Here is a 14,336-nt window from a genome sequence, read left to right on the forward strand (position 1 = left end):
CCGACAGCTAGGTGCACTGCTGCATCTGTCACGCGCAGGACACCGAGCGACCTGCTTGTGACGTTCTGGGACGAGCTGCAGTCGCGCTGCTGACTTCTACCCTAACTGGCTGTTCTCAGAAGCTGCAGGAGGCCGGGAAAGCAGCACCGCAAAAGGACTTTGTCAGAGCCTAAGCGGCTTCCAGAACGACGTCCAACGCCAGCTCACTTCACCGGCGAAAACCCCCGAGGCCAAGCAGGGACTTGCGTATACAGCTGGTGAGTTAGAGAAAAGCCAGCCTCCACTGGAAAACGCAAAGATCACCCCAGGGCGACCCGGCGCGGGAGGAGCGACTGGGAAAGACCCAGGGACAAGCCCGCTAGGCACGCCCGGTCTGGGCCGAGCCCTGGCTGGGCGGGGTTCAGGAGGGGTGGAGGAACGAGGACGGGGCTGGCACCGATTGGCGAGCGAGTGCCGGAGAGCGGGTGGGGAGGAGCTTCCGGAAGGGGAATGGAGGAACGTGAACGGGGCGGGGACCGATAGGAGAGCGAGGAACGAGGGGGCGGGGCCCACGCTGAGCGCGTCGGAGGAGGGGCCGGAAGCTGAGGTGAGCAGGTTGGGGCGGAGCCGGAAACCGGGGGTGGCTCACGGCAAGGGGCGGACCTGTGAACTGGGTGGGCGGGGTCATGAGGCCTGGGACGGACTCCGAAGGCCTGCAATTTTGCCGGAAGCGGGGGCGGGGCCGGAAGCCTACGCAAGTCCGGCGTCCTCCGCTGTGCGGCTTAGCGAAGTGAAGATGGCGGTCTCCAGGTGGGTCCGTGTGGCCCTTCTCCTGCTTTATGCCTCTGACATCTTGCTGCTGCTGCGGTCCCCTGGGGTTTGCGCAGCCGAGGACCCGGCCGGGACGCCCAGCGAGGCAACACCACCTCCACGGAAGAAGAAGGACATTCGCGACTACAATGATGCGGACATGGCGCGTCTTCTGGAACAGTGGGAGGTCCGCTCGCGCAAGCTCTCCCTGCTCTTTGACCTCCTTACCCTCTGCCTCGGGGCCCCTGACCCCTGAAACCCTTTGCAGAGAGCTGTTATCCCTCACACACTAGAGCAACGCCAGCCTTCGGGGCTTCCCTTGATTCCAGCCCTGCCATCCTCTCCCCCGCTCCCGGGCATCTCATTCTCCTGTCCTCTTTCCTCTCGTTCTTCTGGCTCTCAGTCACGGATCGGCCACGCTTTTCAGTCCCGCTTTCCCTTCGTCGTTCCGGTCGCCTCTGCGTATGTGTCTGTGACCGGTGAGCCCTACACGCGGAGGGAGCCCTTTTCCACGCCATTGCTGAAGAGCCCTTTCTTCCTCCAACCCTCTGTTCCGGAGAGAGGGGATAGATGAATGGATTGTGGGGGTGACTGTCTTTCAAGAGAATTATTTTTGCTTTGATAGTTACTCGGTCCTCGAAATCAGTAGGACTTCTGACTTCTCCTTTTGCTATATGAGAATTCTGAGAATTTTGACATTCAGTGTGGATTTCTTTTGTTGGGCGGGGAATAGCAAAGGCTGGTCATGAAACTCAGAATTTTTGTTTAGAGGGGCAATGACTTGTTCTGGTGATAGTAAGTTTTCTGGTTTGTCACTTGGATGCATCGGAGTGTGATTACAGGGTGTGAATAGACTTATTTACGGTAAAGTTCGCTTATCAAAACTACATCACTGCCTCTTTCCCTTCCCTGTAGTATGTCCTAGCTGATAACGCACAGCTGGCTGAGTGGAGCCAGAAATTTGAATTCTACTTAGTGTAACCTTGACAGGTCATGTCTCCCTTCTCAGCCTTGGTTTCCTTATCTGAATGACTGCGTGACTTCTGAGAATCCTTCTAAAGCTGATTATCTCTGAGATAATGAGTGTTATAAGAAGGAGACAGACTTCAGGCATGAGTTGATGGATTTGACTAGAAGAAAGCAGGTGTTTGTTTTCATGTTTATCTGTAGCTGCTGGAATGATTGCAGTACCTTTGAGTGTAGGCATACCATTGTTGAAGAGGGCTTTTTACCGTTCTTGCCTTCCTTACAGTCTCCCTACCAGTTTTGAACTTTGCCAAAGTGAGAAATTCTGCCCTGGAAGTACTTGGACTGAGCTAGATGAAGAGGGTGCTGTAGAGATGAACAAAGGAACCATCAGGGGCGGTAGATAACAAAAATAACTGTAATGCACAGTAAAAATAGCTGAACGCCATGAAAATGCAGCTTTGTGGGAAACTCAAGACTTCAGGGAGGAAGTGGCATTTTAGATAGGCCAGGGAAAATGTGAGGGCAGTGGCGTTTAAGACTGGTTAAGAAAAATGCGGGAAGAAAGGGATTTTTAACAGCTGTGTGAGCTGATGATGAAATGTGGGAACCAGGCAAAATAGTGCAAAGATTAAGCCTAGGTTCTGGAGTTGGACTGTTGCTCATTCCACTTAAATTTGTGGATCCATACTAGTAAAGAACCTCTCTGAGCTATAGTTTTCTCATATGGAAAATGGAAATGTTACTAGTGTCCACCTCAGCTGCAAGAATTAACTAAGGAAAGGACAAGAAATTAGAAGAGTGCATCTCATTGATCAGTATGAAGTCATCTTACCCATATATTAGAATAAAGGAATGTTTATATTTAATCATCTGTAATCTTATTTCAAAATATAATGTACAAATTTTTGAGTACCTTTCTATATGCAGGCATAATTTTTATAACAAATAAAATAGATGGCTTTTTTTTTCCTGCTCTTCAGTTTTTCCTTTGACTCAGTTTTCTTACTGATTCCTCAAACTACTGCATTGTCTTCATAGTTGTACTGTTAAACAGCTTCAGAATAAGCCCTGGAGAGGTGACATTGTTGTCACTCCTCATCTTCCTCATGTGGGTGTAGAGAGTTACCTTTCCCTTGCCCAAGGCCATACGGTTTAAGAGCTGGAGCGGGAGCAGGGAGCTAAATCCGGGCCCCTCTGACAGTATGGCCTGTGTTTCAGGGCAAATAAGAAGCAGGTCAGCTTGAGAAGATGTAGAGTTAAGGACAAAGTTGAGAGGCTCTGTGCAACTGCTTGGGCTCAGGTCCGATGGTTCTTTTTCTTTTGTAGCTGAGGAAGCAGGTCTAGAGGAGTAAGAAATGTTATCTCTTGTCACAGAGCTAGCTTGAAGAGCTGAGAGAGGGTCCCAGGTCTGATGTCCGTGTGGATCTTTGGCATTAGAATTCTTTCCTTTTCACCTTTTATTTAAAATATCAGCCACCCACTGTGTTATTGTTGGTGTCTTCAGACTTGACCCCTCTGGGTGATTGCAGAAGAATGGAGAGCAAAAAGAGGCCTTTTGTTTTTTTTAGGTTGACTTTTGGTAACAGCTTTGTGGAGAAATAACTCACATGACATACACACTTCACCGGCCATCTAAGTGGTTTTTAGATTTTTCAGTTATGCAACCATCACCACTCACTTTTGAACATTGCATCTTTTGGAAAAGAAAAAACCCTCATCTGCTCCTTCCGAATTTTCTCCAGCCAGCCCTAGGCAACCACTAATCTACTTTCTATCACAAAGTTTTTGTCTGTTTTGGACGTTTCCTACAGATGGAATCATGGAATGTGTAGTCTTTTGTGTCTGACTCTACCTCTTAGTGTAATGTTTTCAGAGTTCATCCATGTAGCATGGATCAGTCAGGACCTCATATCTTCTTATTGCAGTTTGCCTTTTCAAGGAACATGGTTCTTTTTCTTTTTTCTTTTTCCTTGTAGTACTGGGGATTGAACTTGAAACCAAGGCCTTTGCTCTAACCTATATCTCTAGTCCCTTTTTAAAATTTTGAGACAGTCTTGATAAGGTGCCCAGATAGGTCTCAAACTTGCATTCCTCCTGTTCTGGCCTCCTAGAGTGCTGAGATTACAGGCATGCAGCACTATACCTAGCTGGAGCCTCATTCTTTTAAATATTTTTTTTTAATCTGTCTGATTTTTGTTTTATTAGTTGACATTCTGCTGTGAGCAGTTCATTCGTTTGCATCAGCATAGACTCCCTGGACCTTACTTTATTGGGGAAGTTAGAAGTTATTACTGTTACTTACTATGAGATACATCTTCTTCCTGATTTGCTCATGAGAACTGCCTCAGGTTGATGTCTGTCATTTTGACATTCCATGATTCATTTAGCCCTTTATTGCTGTCTGGTACAGGAAGATATTCTAGGCTCCTCTTCTGTTTTCCTTGCTGTAATTAACCTTTTCTCCAAGGAACCCCACTTTGAAATATTTTTATCCTTGCACTCACCTGTTTACCTGTCAGTCCGTTAGGAACCCTGCATTTCTTTGGTGCCTCTAGTTTATCCTAAACCACGGACATTCTTTATCCTTCCGTGTTTGTGGCTTCTTTTCCAAAGCTGAGGATCCTACCTCTTATTGTCCCCAGGATGTCTGTACCTTTGGTCAGGCCTAAAATTGACAGAAGGTGGTGTGAGAATTGCTAACACATGGCACTGCAAAAAACAAATATACTAACTACAGTTAAGTATTTGTGCGCAGTGAAATGCAGATTTTAGGTGTATGGTGTGAGTTTTGATTAGTGGATACATCTGTGTAATCTATATCCTGATGAAATACAGACCATCCCATCAGCTTAGGAAGTTCCCGTGTTCCCCCTCACAGCCTCCTGCCAGTTGCACCCATTGTTCTCCTTTCTGACCTCCTGCATCATGGCTCTCTTGAACTTTGCATGGATAGTATTGTGCATCTTCCTTAGTGTCCAGCTTCAGTCACTCAGTATTTTTGAGATTTGTTGTATGTATCAGAATTTGTTCCTCACTCCTGGGTAGTTCTTGTATGACCATACCAGAATGTGGCCATTTTTATAATCACATTGGGTAGATTCTTTGAGAGTAAAAAGCTGTGGGAACCCTCACATGGAACTCTCAGGAGTGCTTGATGATGGGCAGTAGGTACTACCAGAAACAGGTTTTGCTCATAATTTGGGAGAAAAACTCTGGGGCTTTAGGCTGGACACCTGCTCTGTTGTGTGCAGGTGTGTTTACCTGTGCTGGTTGAAAAGCGAGGTTCTGATGAATGTTTGATACTTTTCCCCATCTTGCCAGAAAGATGATGACATAGAAGAAGGAGATCTTCCAGAGCACAAGAGACCTCCGGCACCTGTTGACTTCTCCAAGATAGATCCAGGCAAGCCAGAAAGTATCCTGAAGATGACAAAGAAAGGGAAGACACTCATGATGTTTGTTACTGTATCCGGGAGCCCAACTGAGAAGGAAACAGAGGAAATCACGAGCCTGTGGCAGGGCAGCCTCTTCAATGCCAACTATGATGTACAGAGGTAAAGGCCTATGGCCTCTGAGCACTTTCTGAGGTTGCACTGTGTGTCTTTATCTCATTTATCATTTGAGCTTCAGATTTTCCTTATCCTTATTGCTTTTGTTGTAATTCATCTGACTGAAAAGCTTTGTAGCCTAGCCTAACTGGAGGACAGATGTGAGACAGTTGTTGCTATGGACATGTCTGCTCAGTGGATCTTGCAGTGTGTCACTAACATCTGACTAATTTGATATGCAAGGGCTTTTTACACAGCGTATCTGGTCCTGAAGTTCTATTCGAAAGCATCTGCTTTTCCCCTCAACCAGTTCTGAGATTTAGGATTTCACATATCTTAATTGAGGAACTGGGACAGTCAAGAGGCTCTAGGCCAACAGAAAGCTTTTGTTAGTTTACATACTTAGAATGAACCTGTCTTGGCGATGACTGGTCAGTGTGGAGGGGTAGAGGCAGGGTGGCGTTCCCTGCAAGTGGCAGGGTCATGCCTGTTGGCTGTGCCAGCAGTCCACCCAGGCCTCATTCTGTTCTCCCACTCCTGGGCCTGCTCAGTGTCGACGGGCCAGGCTGCTTGCCAGGAACTTCGGCAGTTGGGGCTTCTGTCAAGTTGCCCAGTGTCCTCTTGGGCCTTGAGGACTTAACCACAAGCTGTCCTGAGCCAGAGGTTTTTAGCCTTTAGCAGCAGAATCTTTCTGGCAAATAACCGAATGCTTCAGAATATACACCAGCTAGAAATGGAAGCGACACTTCAGAATATAAAACACAAGTGGAACCCAGCCCCCAGCCACCCTGCAGCACTGATGGAGCTTGTCCTGATGCTCCCTAAGTGGAAATGTCTACTTATACCACAGAGCAGTGTCTGTCTGCTTTGATCCCAATGGGTGTCTAATATTTCAGCAAGCTGATATTTTCAAACTTTAAATGTCCATGGCAGTTAGGCCTTGGAAAATGAATATTTTTCTTCTGTATTCATGTGAAATTTGCAGTGAACGTTTTTCTGCTTAAGTAGCACCAAGACACCCTGACCTATTAGCACCTTACTAGTTTGTGCTCACTGTCTGGTTGCGTCTCTGTCCAGGTTCATCGTGGGATCAGATCGGGCCATTTTCATGCTTCGGGATGGGAGCTATGCCTGGGAGATCAAGGACTTTTTGATCAGCCAGGACAGGTGTGCTGATGTCACTCTGGAGGGACAGGTGTACCCTGGAAAAGGAGGGGGAAGCAAAGAGAAAAACAAAACAAAGCAAGAGAAGGGCAAAAAAAAGAAGGAAGGGAATTCAAAATCACGAGCCTCAAAGGAAGACAACCGAGCTGGAAGTCAGCGAGAAGACCTGTGACAGTGCTGCTCCCTGAGGAACAGAGGGACAGGGGAACCCTTTGCTGGACTCACAGGTAGGGTGGATACTACACACCTGGTGATGTTCTTATTTCTTCAAAGAGTCAGCCACATACTGTTGGTGAAGCCTTCAGGGATGGAGGCAGAGATTTCCTGATTAATAGCAGACACCAACAGATTCATGTTCACTCCAGAGTCACGGACCAAGGAACCTGACTGTTTCACTTTCCCATTAGACCTGGTGGGTCATTGAATGCCAAGACTGCTGCCTCGCCATGCTGCTCTGCTCTGGTGGCTTGCTGTGTCTGCTTCTGATTTTCTGTTAACCAAAAAGATAGCAGGTTTTGATCCAACAAGCTTTTAAACATCTCGACTTCGTCAAGTGAAACTATTGAGCTGCAACTGTCATTTTCCTCACAGTGAAAGTAAAGTGAGCTGTGATGTTTGTGTCACCAGGAAGCCAGGTGTGTGAACCCATCTATGCAGGAAATACAGGAGCGGAAGCAATGCCACTCAGTGGGTACTTAGGAGGTCGCTAACTGAAGTTCCTGTCCTCAGCTGGAGGGAACTCTTGCTGTCTGTCCAGTCATGTGGCTTTATGGAGGACGGAGTGAGACTGCTGTAAAGTATGTGAGTGGGACCAGCAGAACCCCAAGCACGTGTAGCAGAAGACATGACAACCTCATTTACAGTGTTCTAGACATTTCCTTTGATAAAGTGCCTAAACTTGTGTTTTTGTATGGTACTAACTTGATGTGCTGCCATTCATGTCAAAATTTTCCCGTTCATATATTGGAGCTGACTCCGAATAAGAGGACATTTATATGCAGACCTCCATTTTAGGAGTTTAAATTCTTTTGGGAAAAAAAAACCTCAATTATGGTTTTAAGGCATTTAAAATTACACATGTACGTGTATGTGCTTAGAAAATATTACTGTTAAAGGGTGGTTAAAAAGTGGAAACTGTCCATACAGTGCCACCAGTACCTGTCCCTTGTCCCAGTGGAGCCACTTTATAATTTGTTTTAAAAAAAGAGAAACATTTGCCAGCTCACAGTGTGCTTTGGCCTTGATCATCTGCCTCCCTAGACTCTGATAACCGTGTCCTTTTGCTGCTGTGAGCCACACCTCTGCTTCTCCCTCCATCTCAGCTGGGAGTGCAGTGCACTGCAGGCTGCAGTTTGTGAGACCCAGGCCTGGGCAGCAGGCCCTGTCAGCTCATCCTGGGGTTGTGCTTGAGTTCCCTCGGAGCATCCTGGGAGGATGAGAGGCTGGAGCAGTTGCAGCCACCTTGCTCGATGTTTGAGGATGGAGCTGTCACAGGTAGCAGGAGAAGCAGGTGCAGTGCCACATCCTGGTGTTCACCTGAAATAAGCCCTGTCCCTCAATTTTTTAGAGTAATTTGCTGGGTTTTGTACCCATAACAGTCCAGCATGGAGTTAACTGCTGGTTAGTTTTAATTAAGCAGGAAGGATGGGGCCTCCCCACTGCCGTATAGCAGTGCCCAATTCAACACACATCTCTGTGCCTGCTTCCTGCCTCCAGGGTCTGAGTGTCTGCAGGTTGCCATGCACTGCTGGGACAGTCAGGTAGAGCCATGCTGTGGTGGATCTTTGGTCAGATGGTCATTGCAGAAGTGGAAAAGAAGTAGTGGGGCAGAATCCCACTTGAGAGGTCAGAGAGGCCCGATAGAGGCACAGGAACAGAAGGAATAGAGGAATAAGGCAAGGGAAGTAGTCTGTGCAATACCCAGTGGCTAGAAGCAGCAGTGAGTGGGACTGCTGGAAGCCTCCAAGAATGCTGGGGCACACAGGGCTGGGCTCAAGGGGCAGCCATGTACAGAAGAATTGCTGGGAAGGGGCCCTCATAGTGTGAGGCACTCAGGAGGGTCTCGGTAGTTCAGTGCAGGGAAGCAGCATGATGAGGTCTGAGCCCACAGCGGGATGCTTGGGTTCGTGCTTTCAGGCTAGTATATTGTAGTGAACATTTGTTACACTACTTCAGTCAACTTTTATGTATCTGACAGGAAAATTCCTGGCAGTGGAATTATTAAGACAAAACTAACATTTTGGTGTTTATTGCCAAACTGCTTTTCTAGGTGGTCTTGTCAGTGTAGCCTTGTCAGCAGTCGACCTCCTGTCCTCGCCAGACCTGGGCACCATTCTTGCCAGTTCAGTGTGTGGTAAAACCAGATCTTCTCAGCCCTTTGGCCCTTGTGGAGTCCACCTTTGCCAGCCCATCACAGCTGTGCTGGAGAGAGTTCGGTGTTTTCTGCCTCACCATTCTGACACCCCAGGGAAGAGATGCCCTGTCTCCCGAACCTGAACCGCTCTGCAGACTCAAGAGCAGAGGAAAACTCAGGTTTCTGATCAGTTCGTCTTCATGCTTTTGGTATCTTGTGACCTAATAAATTTGGATGATGTAATCAATTATGAAACATGACAGCTTTGTTAGATGCACACATCTTTCCACGTTCCTTTCTCCTAAGGTCCTCTACTATGCTTTTCTTTTTGCGATGATGGGGAGTGAATCCAGAGAGCACTGAGTTGCACCCCAAGTCCTTTTATGACATTTTTATTTTGAGACAGCTCTCAGTAAGTTGCCCAGGCTGTCCTTCAACTTGGGATCCTCCTCCCTCAGTTTTGTGAACTGGATTACTGGATTACAGGCATGGGTGACCACCCTTGGTTATCCCTTTGGCTTTTGAGTTGTGCTGTATTTTTAGTACTTCTGGTGGTTCCCTTAATGACATTAAGTCTTTTTCTTTACTGATTTAGAACTTCTGTCACCCAGTTGTTTCACGGTGTTGGCTCCACACTGATGGGGCACATAGTATTCTGTAGCCACGGTGTCAGGAGTCTGTCATCCGGGTTTGTTTTTTTCCCTAGTACTTCAAGACCTTGCTCAGTTGAAAGATCTGTGAGGTTGTGCTTGTCTTTCCTCTGAGAAAAGACTTTTTTTATCACATTCTAGGAATTCTTTCTTAAACAGTAATTTTGTTAGGGAAAGTTTTTTTTTAAAATTGTAAAACGTGATATGCCAGTTGTAATTTCAGATTCAGCTTTTTCTGTTTTCCATTCAAAATATACCTATTTTTTGTTTCTAATTTTTTAATTGATACATTTTAGATATACGTAGTAACATTCATCTTAGAGAATTTGTACCTGTACAGGATACATCTTGGTTCTTTTGTTCCCCACTCCCCTCCCCTCCATTCAACCCTTCTTCCTCTCCTTACTTACAAAAGTGTTTTCATTTTTTCCTTGTTTTTTTTCTCTTCCTTTCCCTCTCTCCCCTTCTTTGTTTCCCTTCTCATTTGAACATTTTCTTCCCATTCCCGGTATCTCTTGTACATTTTAGTTCTTATTTACAATTTTGATTTCTTACATCAGAGAAACAATGTGATATTTAAACGTGGATCTGATTTATTTTCACTTAAAGAGTATGGTCAAGGTCCATCCATTTACCTAGAAAGGTCTCAAGCTTAACCTTTATAGCAGAGTAGTACTCCGTTGTGGAAAAAAAAAACCCACATCTTTATCATTTTTTCATCATTGGTTGGACATTTGGACTGTTGCAAGATTTAGCTATTACAAACCGAATTGTTATAAACATGGGTATGCATATGTCATTGTGGTATGATTACAAAATTCTTTTGGGAAGATAACCAAGAAGGGGAATAGCTGGATCAAATGGAACCTCTAGTTTTAGTTTTTTGAGCAACTGCCACACTGATTTCCACAGTGGTTACGCTAGTGTACAATCTCGCTAAAAGTGGAGAAGGGTTCCTTTTTCTCCATAGCCCTGCCAGCATTTGTTAATTGGTTGATTTCTTAATAATAGCCATTCTTTCTGGAGTGAGATGAAATCTCAGCATTGTTTTATTTACATGTCTCAAATGAGTAATGATATTGAACATTTTTTCATATATTTATTTGCCATTTCTACTTCATCTTAGGGCCAGGGATATAGCTCAGATGCACCGTGTCTGCCTGGCAAATGCAAGGTCCTGAGTTTGATACCCAGTACCAAAAAAAGGACCTCTACTTCATCTGAGAAGTGTCTGTTCATTTCAGATGTCCATTTTGGGATTGGGTCTTCAAATGGGGGGGAGCCTGACTTGAGTTCTTCATATATTCTAGATATTAGTCTTTAAGGAACAGCTGGCAGAAATTTTTTCCCACACTGGCTTCTCTGTTTCCCTCTGTTGGTGGTTTATTTTACTGTATAAAAGTTTTTTTTAATACGATGAGATCCCAGTTGTGATTCTTTGTACTACTTCCTGTGTGACTGAGGTTTTGTTCATAAAATCCTTTCTTATGCCAATTATACCTAATCTGTCTTCTAGCAGGTTTAGTTAGTATTTCCATTTTACTATTTAGATCATTGATCCATTTCAATTTTAGTTTAGTGCTTGGTGAGAGATACAGGTCTGGTTTTAATCTTTAGTATGTAGAAAGCCAGTTCTTCCAGTGAAGGTGTTTGGTTCCTTTGTCAAAGATAAGGTGGCTGAGTGAAGTTGTTTCTATCTTTTTCATTGATCCTTGGATCTGGTTGGTTGGTTGGTTTGTTTTGCCAGTACCATGCTGTTTTTAATCATGGTAGTTTCGTACTGTATTTTCAAGTCAGGTTGTGATGCCCCCTGCCTTTCCTTTGTTGCCCAGAATTGCCTTTGCTATTCGGGTCTCTTCTAGTTCCAAATGAATTTTAGGATTGTTTTCTCTAATTCTATGAGATATGCTGTTGGTATTTTGATTGGGATTGCTGTAAATCAGTAGCAGTTGTGGAAATATGGCCATTTTCACTATATTGGTTCTTCCTACCCAAGAACAAGGAATATCTTTCCACTTTCTGTTATCCTCTTTATTCTACTTTTTCAGAGTACTGTAGTTTTCATTGTAGAGGGCTTTTTTTTTCCTTTGTTAGATTGATTCCTAGGTATTTCATTTTTTTTGGATGCTATTATGAAAGGTGTCATTTCCCTAATTTCTCTCTGTTTGTGTATTTGTGTACAGAAATACTGTTGATTTTTGAGTGTTGACTTTGTTTGTTTTTGTTGTTGTTGTTGTTGTTTGAAACAGGGTCTCACTATGTAGTTGAGACTGACCTGGAACTCTCTATGTAGCCCAGGCTGGTCTCAAACTCACAGCAATCCTCCTGCCTCAGCCTCCCTTACAGGCATGAGGCACCATGCCCGGCTCATCTACATTATAATGATAATTTCTTCCTTTGCTGTCTTTAATTCCTTTTATTTCTTTCTCTTGTCTAATTGCTTTTGCTAATGTTTCCAAAACTATACTGAATGAGAGTGGTGATAGTGGATAGACATCCTTGTTTTGTTCCTGATTTTAGAGTGAAAGCTTTCAGTTTTTGTCTGTTTAGTATGATGTTTCTTTTTTATTTTTTTTAAATAGAGTTTATTGATACTTTTTAAGTATATAATGCAGTTACAGTCATCATTGGGATCTTGTACCTTTGCATGACAGATCTTGGTTCTCATTTTTTCCCTATACCCCTGCCCTCCCCCACCCCTTCAAGAATGATGTTTTCTGTTGGTTTGTTTTACCTGGCTTTTATCAGATTGAGATAAAGACCATCTTCCAATTTTCTGTAGGTTTTTTTTTTTTGAATGGGTGTTGGTTGGACTTTCTCAGATCCTTCTTCTGCACCTACTGAGATGATCATATGGTTTTTGTCCTTGGCTTTGTTAGTAAGTGTATTACATGTATTGATTTGCTTATATTGAAACCAATCCCTTGGGGTGAATCCTTCTTGGTCATAATGTATAGTTTTCTTGATGATTTTCTGCATTCTGTTTGACGGTATCTTGAGTATTTATTTATTCATCTATGTTCATGAGGGAGATTGGCCTATAAGTCTGATTTTTATTGGGCCCTTCTCTGGTTTTGGTGTCAGGGTAATGCTTGCTTCCAGGAGTGAATTTGGGAGTATTGCTTCCCTTTCAATTTCATTAAAGAGTTTGAGAAGAAGCAGCATTAGGTCTTCACTAAATTTCTTGTAGAATTCAGCAATGAATCTGTTAGGGCCTGGGCTTTTCTTTGTTGGTAGGCTTTTAATTGCATCTTTAATTTTATTGACTGTTACTGGGTTATTTAGGATTTTTAAAATATTTTGTTTGTTTGTTTTTTGGTATGGTGGATCAAACTTGGACCCTTGCACTTGGGAGGCAGGTGGCAGAACCACTGAGCCAAATCCCAGGCCCTTTATATATTTTTGTTTGTTTGGTTTTTGTGTTTTGAGACAGGGTCTCACTATGTAGTTGAGACTGAACTGGAACTCACTATGTAGCTCGGGCTGGTCTTGAACTCACAGTGATCCTCCTGCCTCAGCCTCCTGAGTGCTGGGATTACAGGTGTGCGCCACCATGCTTGGCTAGGATTTTTTAATATCTTGGGTCAGTTTTGGTAATTCATCTTTTTAGCTTTTTTTTTTTTTTTCCTGTACCGGGGCTTGAACTCGTGAGGCAGGTGCCAGAACCACTGAGCCTAAATCCCAGCCTGGTAACTCATGTTTATCTAGGAATCTATCCATTTCTTCATTTTCCATCTTAGAGTACAGGTTCTCAAATCTCAAAGTTGATCTGGATTTCTGCAGGATCTTTTGTGATTTCACCCTTTTCATTCCTAACTGCATGGATTTGAGTTTTTTTGATAAGATTGGCTGAGGGTTTGTCAGTTTTATTTAATCTTTCAAAGAACCAACTCTTTCATCCATTTTTTGTGTTGTTTTCTTAGTCTCAATTGTATTTTGCTCTGATTTTTTTTTTTTTTAACTGCTCTGATCTTTATAATTTCCTCTCAGGAGCTTTGAGCTTAACTTGTTCTTCCTTTTCTAGAAGCTTGAAGTTCAGCATTAGGTTTAATTTAAATTAAATTTAATTAAATTGTATCCCATCATTCCCCCCATCCCCCTTAGGTTGTCTATTTGAACTCTCTGTTTTCCTGTCATGGGAATTCACCACTAAATTTCCCTCATAAGACTGCTTTCATTGCATTCCATAAGTTCTGGAATGTATTGTGCGGCATTGTTAATCGTAGAAACTCTTTAATTTCTTCTTTAATTTCATCTGTGATCCATGGTTGTTCAGGAGGGTGCTATTTAATTTCCAGGTGTTTGTGAAGTTTTTTATGGTTTCTTTTCCCATTGATTTCCATGTGATAATGTGCATGAGATAATTTGAAATCCTTTGCATTTACCTAAGCATGTTCTATGAGCCAGTATGTGGTCTATTTTGGAAACATCCCATGTGCAGCTGGGAGGAATGTGCATTCTGATGTGGAGTGAAACACTGTGGACATCTACTAAGTCTATTTGTTCAGAAGTTTGATTCCATTTTGTTTCTTTATTTTGTTCAGTTGATCTATATCTATTTATGACAATGAGTTATTGAGTTCCCCCATTACAATTAGTGTTGTTTTTTTTTTTTTAATTTTTCATGTCCTTTAATATGTTTTATATAGTTAGGTGTGCTGGTATTTGGTACATATATATTTATGATTGTTATCTCTTCTTGAGTTTTTCCCTTTACAAGGATCTTCTTTGTCTCTCTTAATCAGTCTTGGTTTGAAATCCACCTTGTCTAAAAATAGAATAGCTACCCATGATTTTTTCTGGTTATTGTCTCATGTAGTATTGTTTTCCATCCTCTGACTTTAAGTCTATGAATTTCTGTTA

General features: G+C 43.5%; 1 protein-coding gene across 1 annotated transcript; it reads left to right on the plus strand.

Moving 5' to 3' along the window:
* Window positions 1–691: 691 nt before the first annotated feature.
* Window positions 692–9,070, plus strand: Mesd (mesoderm development LRP chaperone). Its single transcript, XM_010621190.3, has 3 exons — window positions 692–976; window positions 5,080–5,312; window positions 6,384–9,070. The coding sequence occupies exons 1-3, from the start codon at window positions 776–778 to the stop codon at window positions 6,640–6,642; spliced, it is 693 nt and encodes a 230-aa protein (XP_010619492.1). The 5' UTR covers window positions 692–775; the 3' UTR covers window positions 6,643–9,070.
* The last annotated feature ends 5,266 nt before the right edge of the window (window positions 9,071–14,336 follow it).

Source organism: Fukomys damarensis, unplaced genomic scaffold, assembly GCF_012274545.1.
Source record: "Fukomys damarensis isolate Sample0158 unplaced genomic scaffold, DMR_v1.0_HiC HiC_scaffold_7, whole genome shotgun sequence".
Taxonomy (NCBI): domain Eukaryota; kingdom Metazoa; phylum Chordata; class Mammalia; order Rodentia; family Bathyergidae; genus Fukomys; species Fukomys damarensis.

What these genes read in the sequence shown, in the direction of transcription:
- Mesd (XM_010621190.3), top strand. Translation starts at nt 776, where the DNA reads ATGGCGGTCTCCAGGTGGGTCCGTGTGGCCCTTCTCCTGCTTTATGCC. An exon ending in GTCTTCTGGAACAGTGGGAG is followed by an intron (nt 977 to 5,079) that starts GTCCGCTCGCGC and finishes CCATCTTGCCAG; the next exon opens with AAAGATGATGACATAGAAGA. An exon ending in GCCAACTATGATGTACAGAG is followed by an intron (nt 5,313 to 6,383) that starts GTAAAGGCCTAT and finishes GTCTCTGTCCAG; the next exon opens with GTTCATCGTGGGATCAGATC.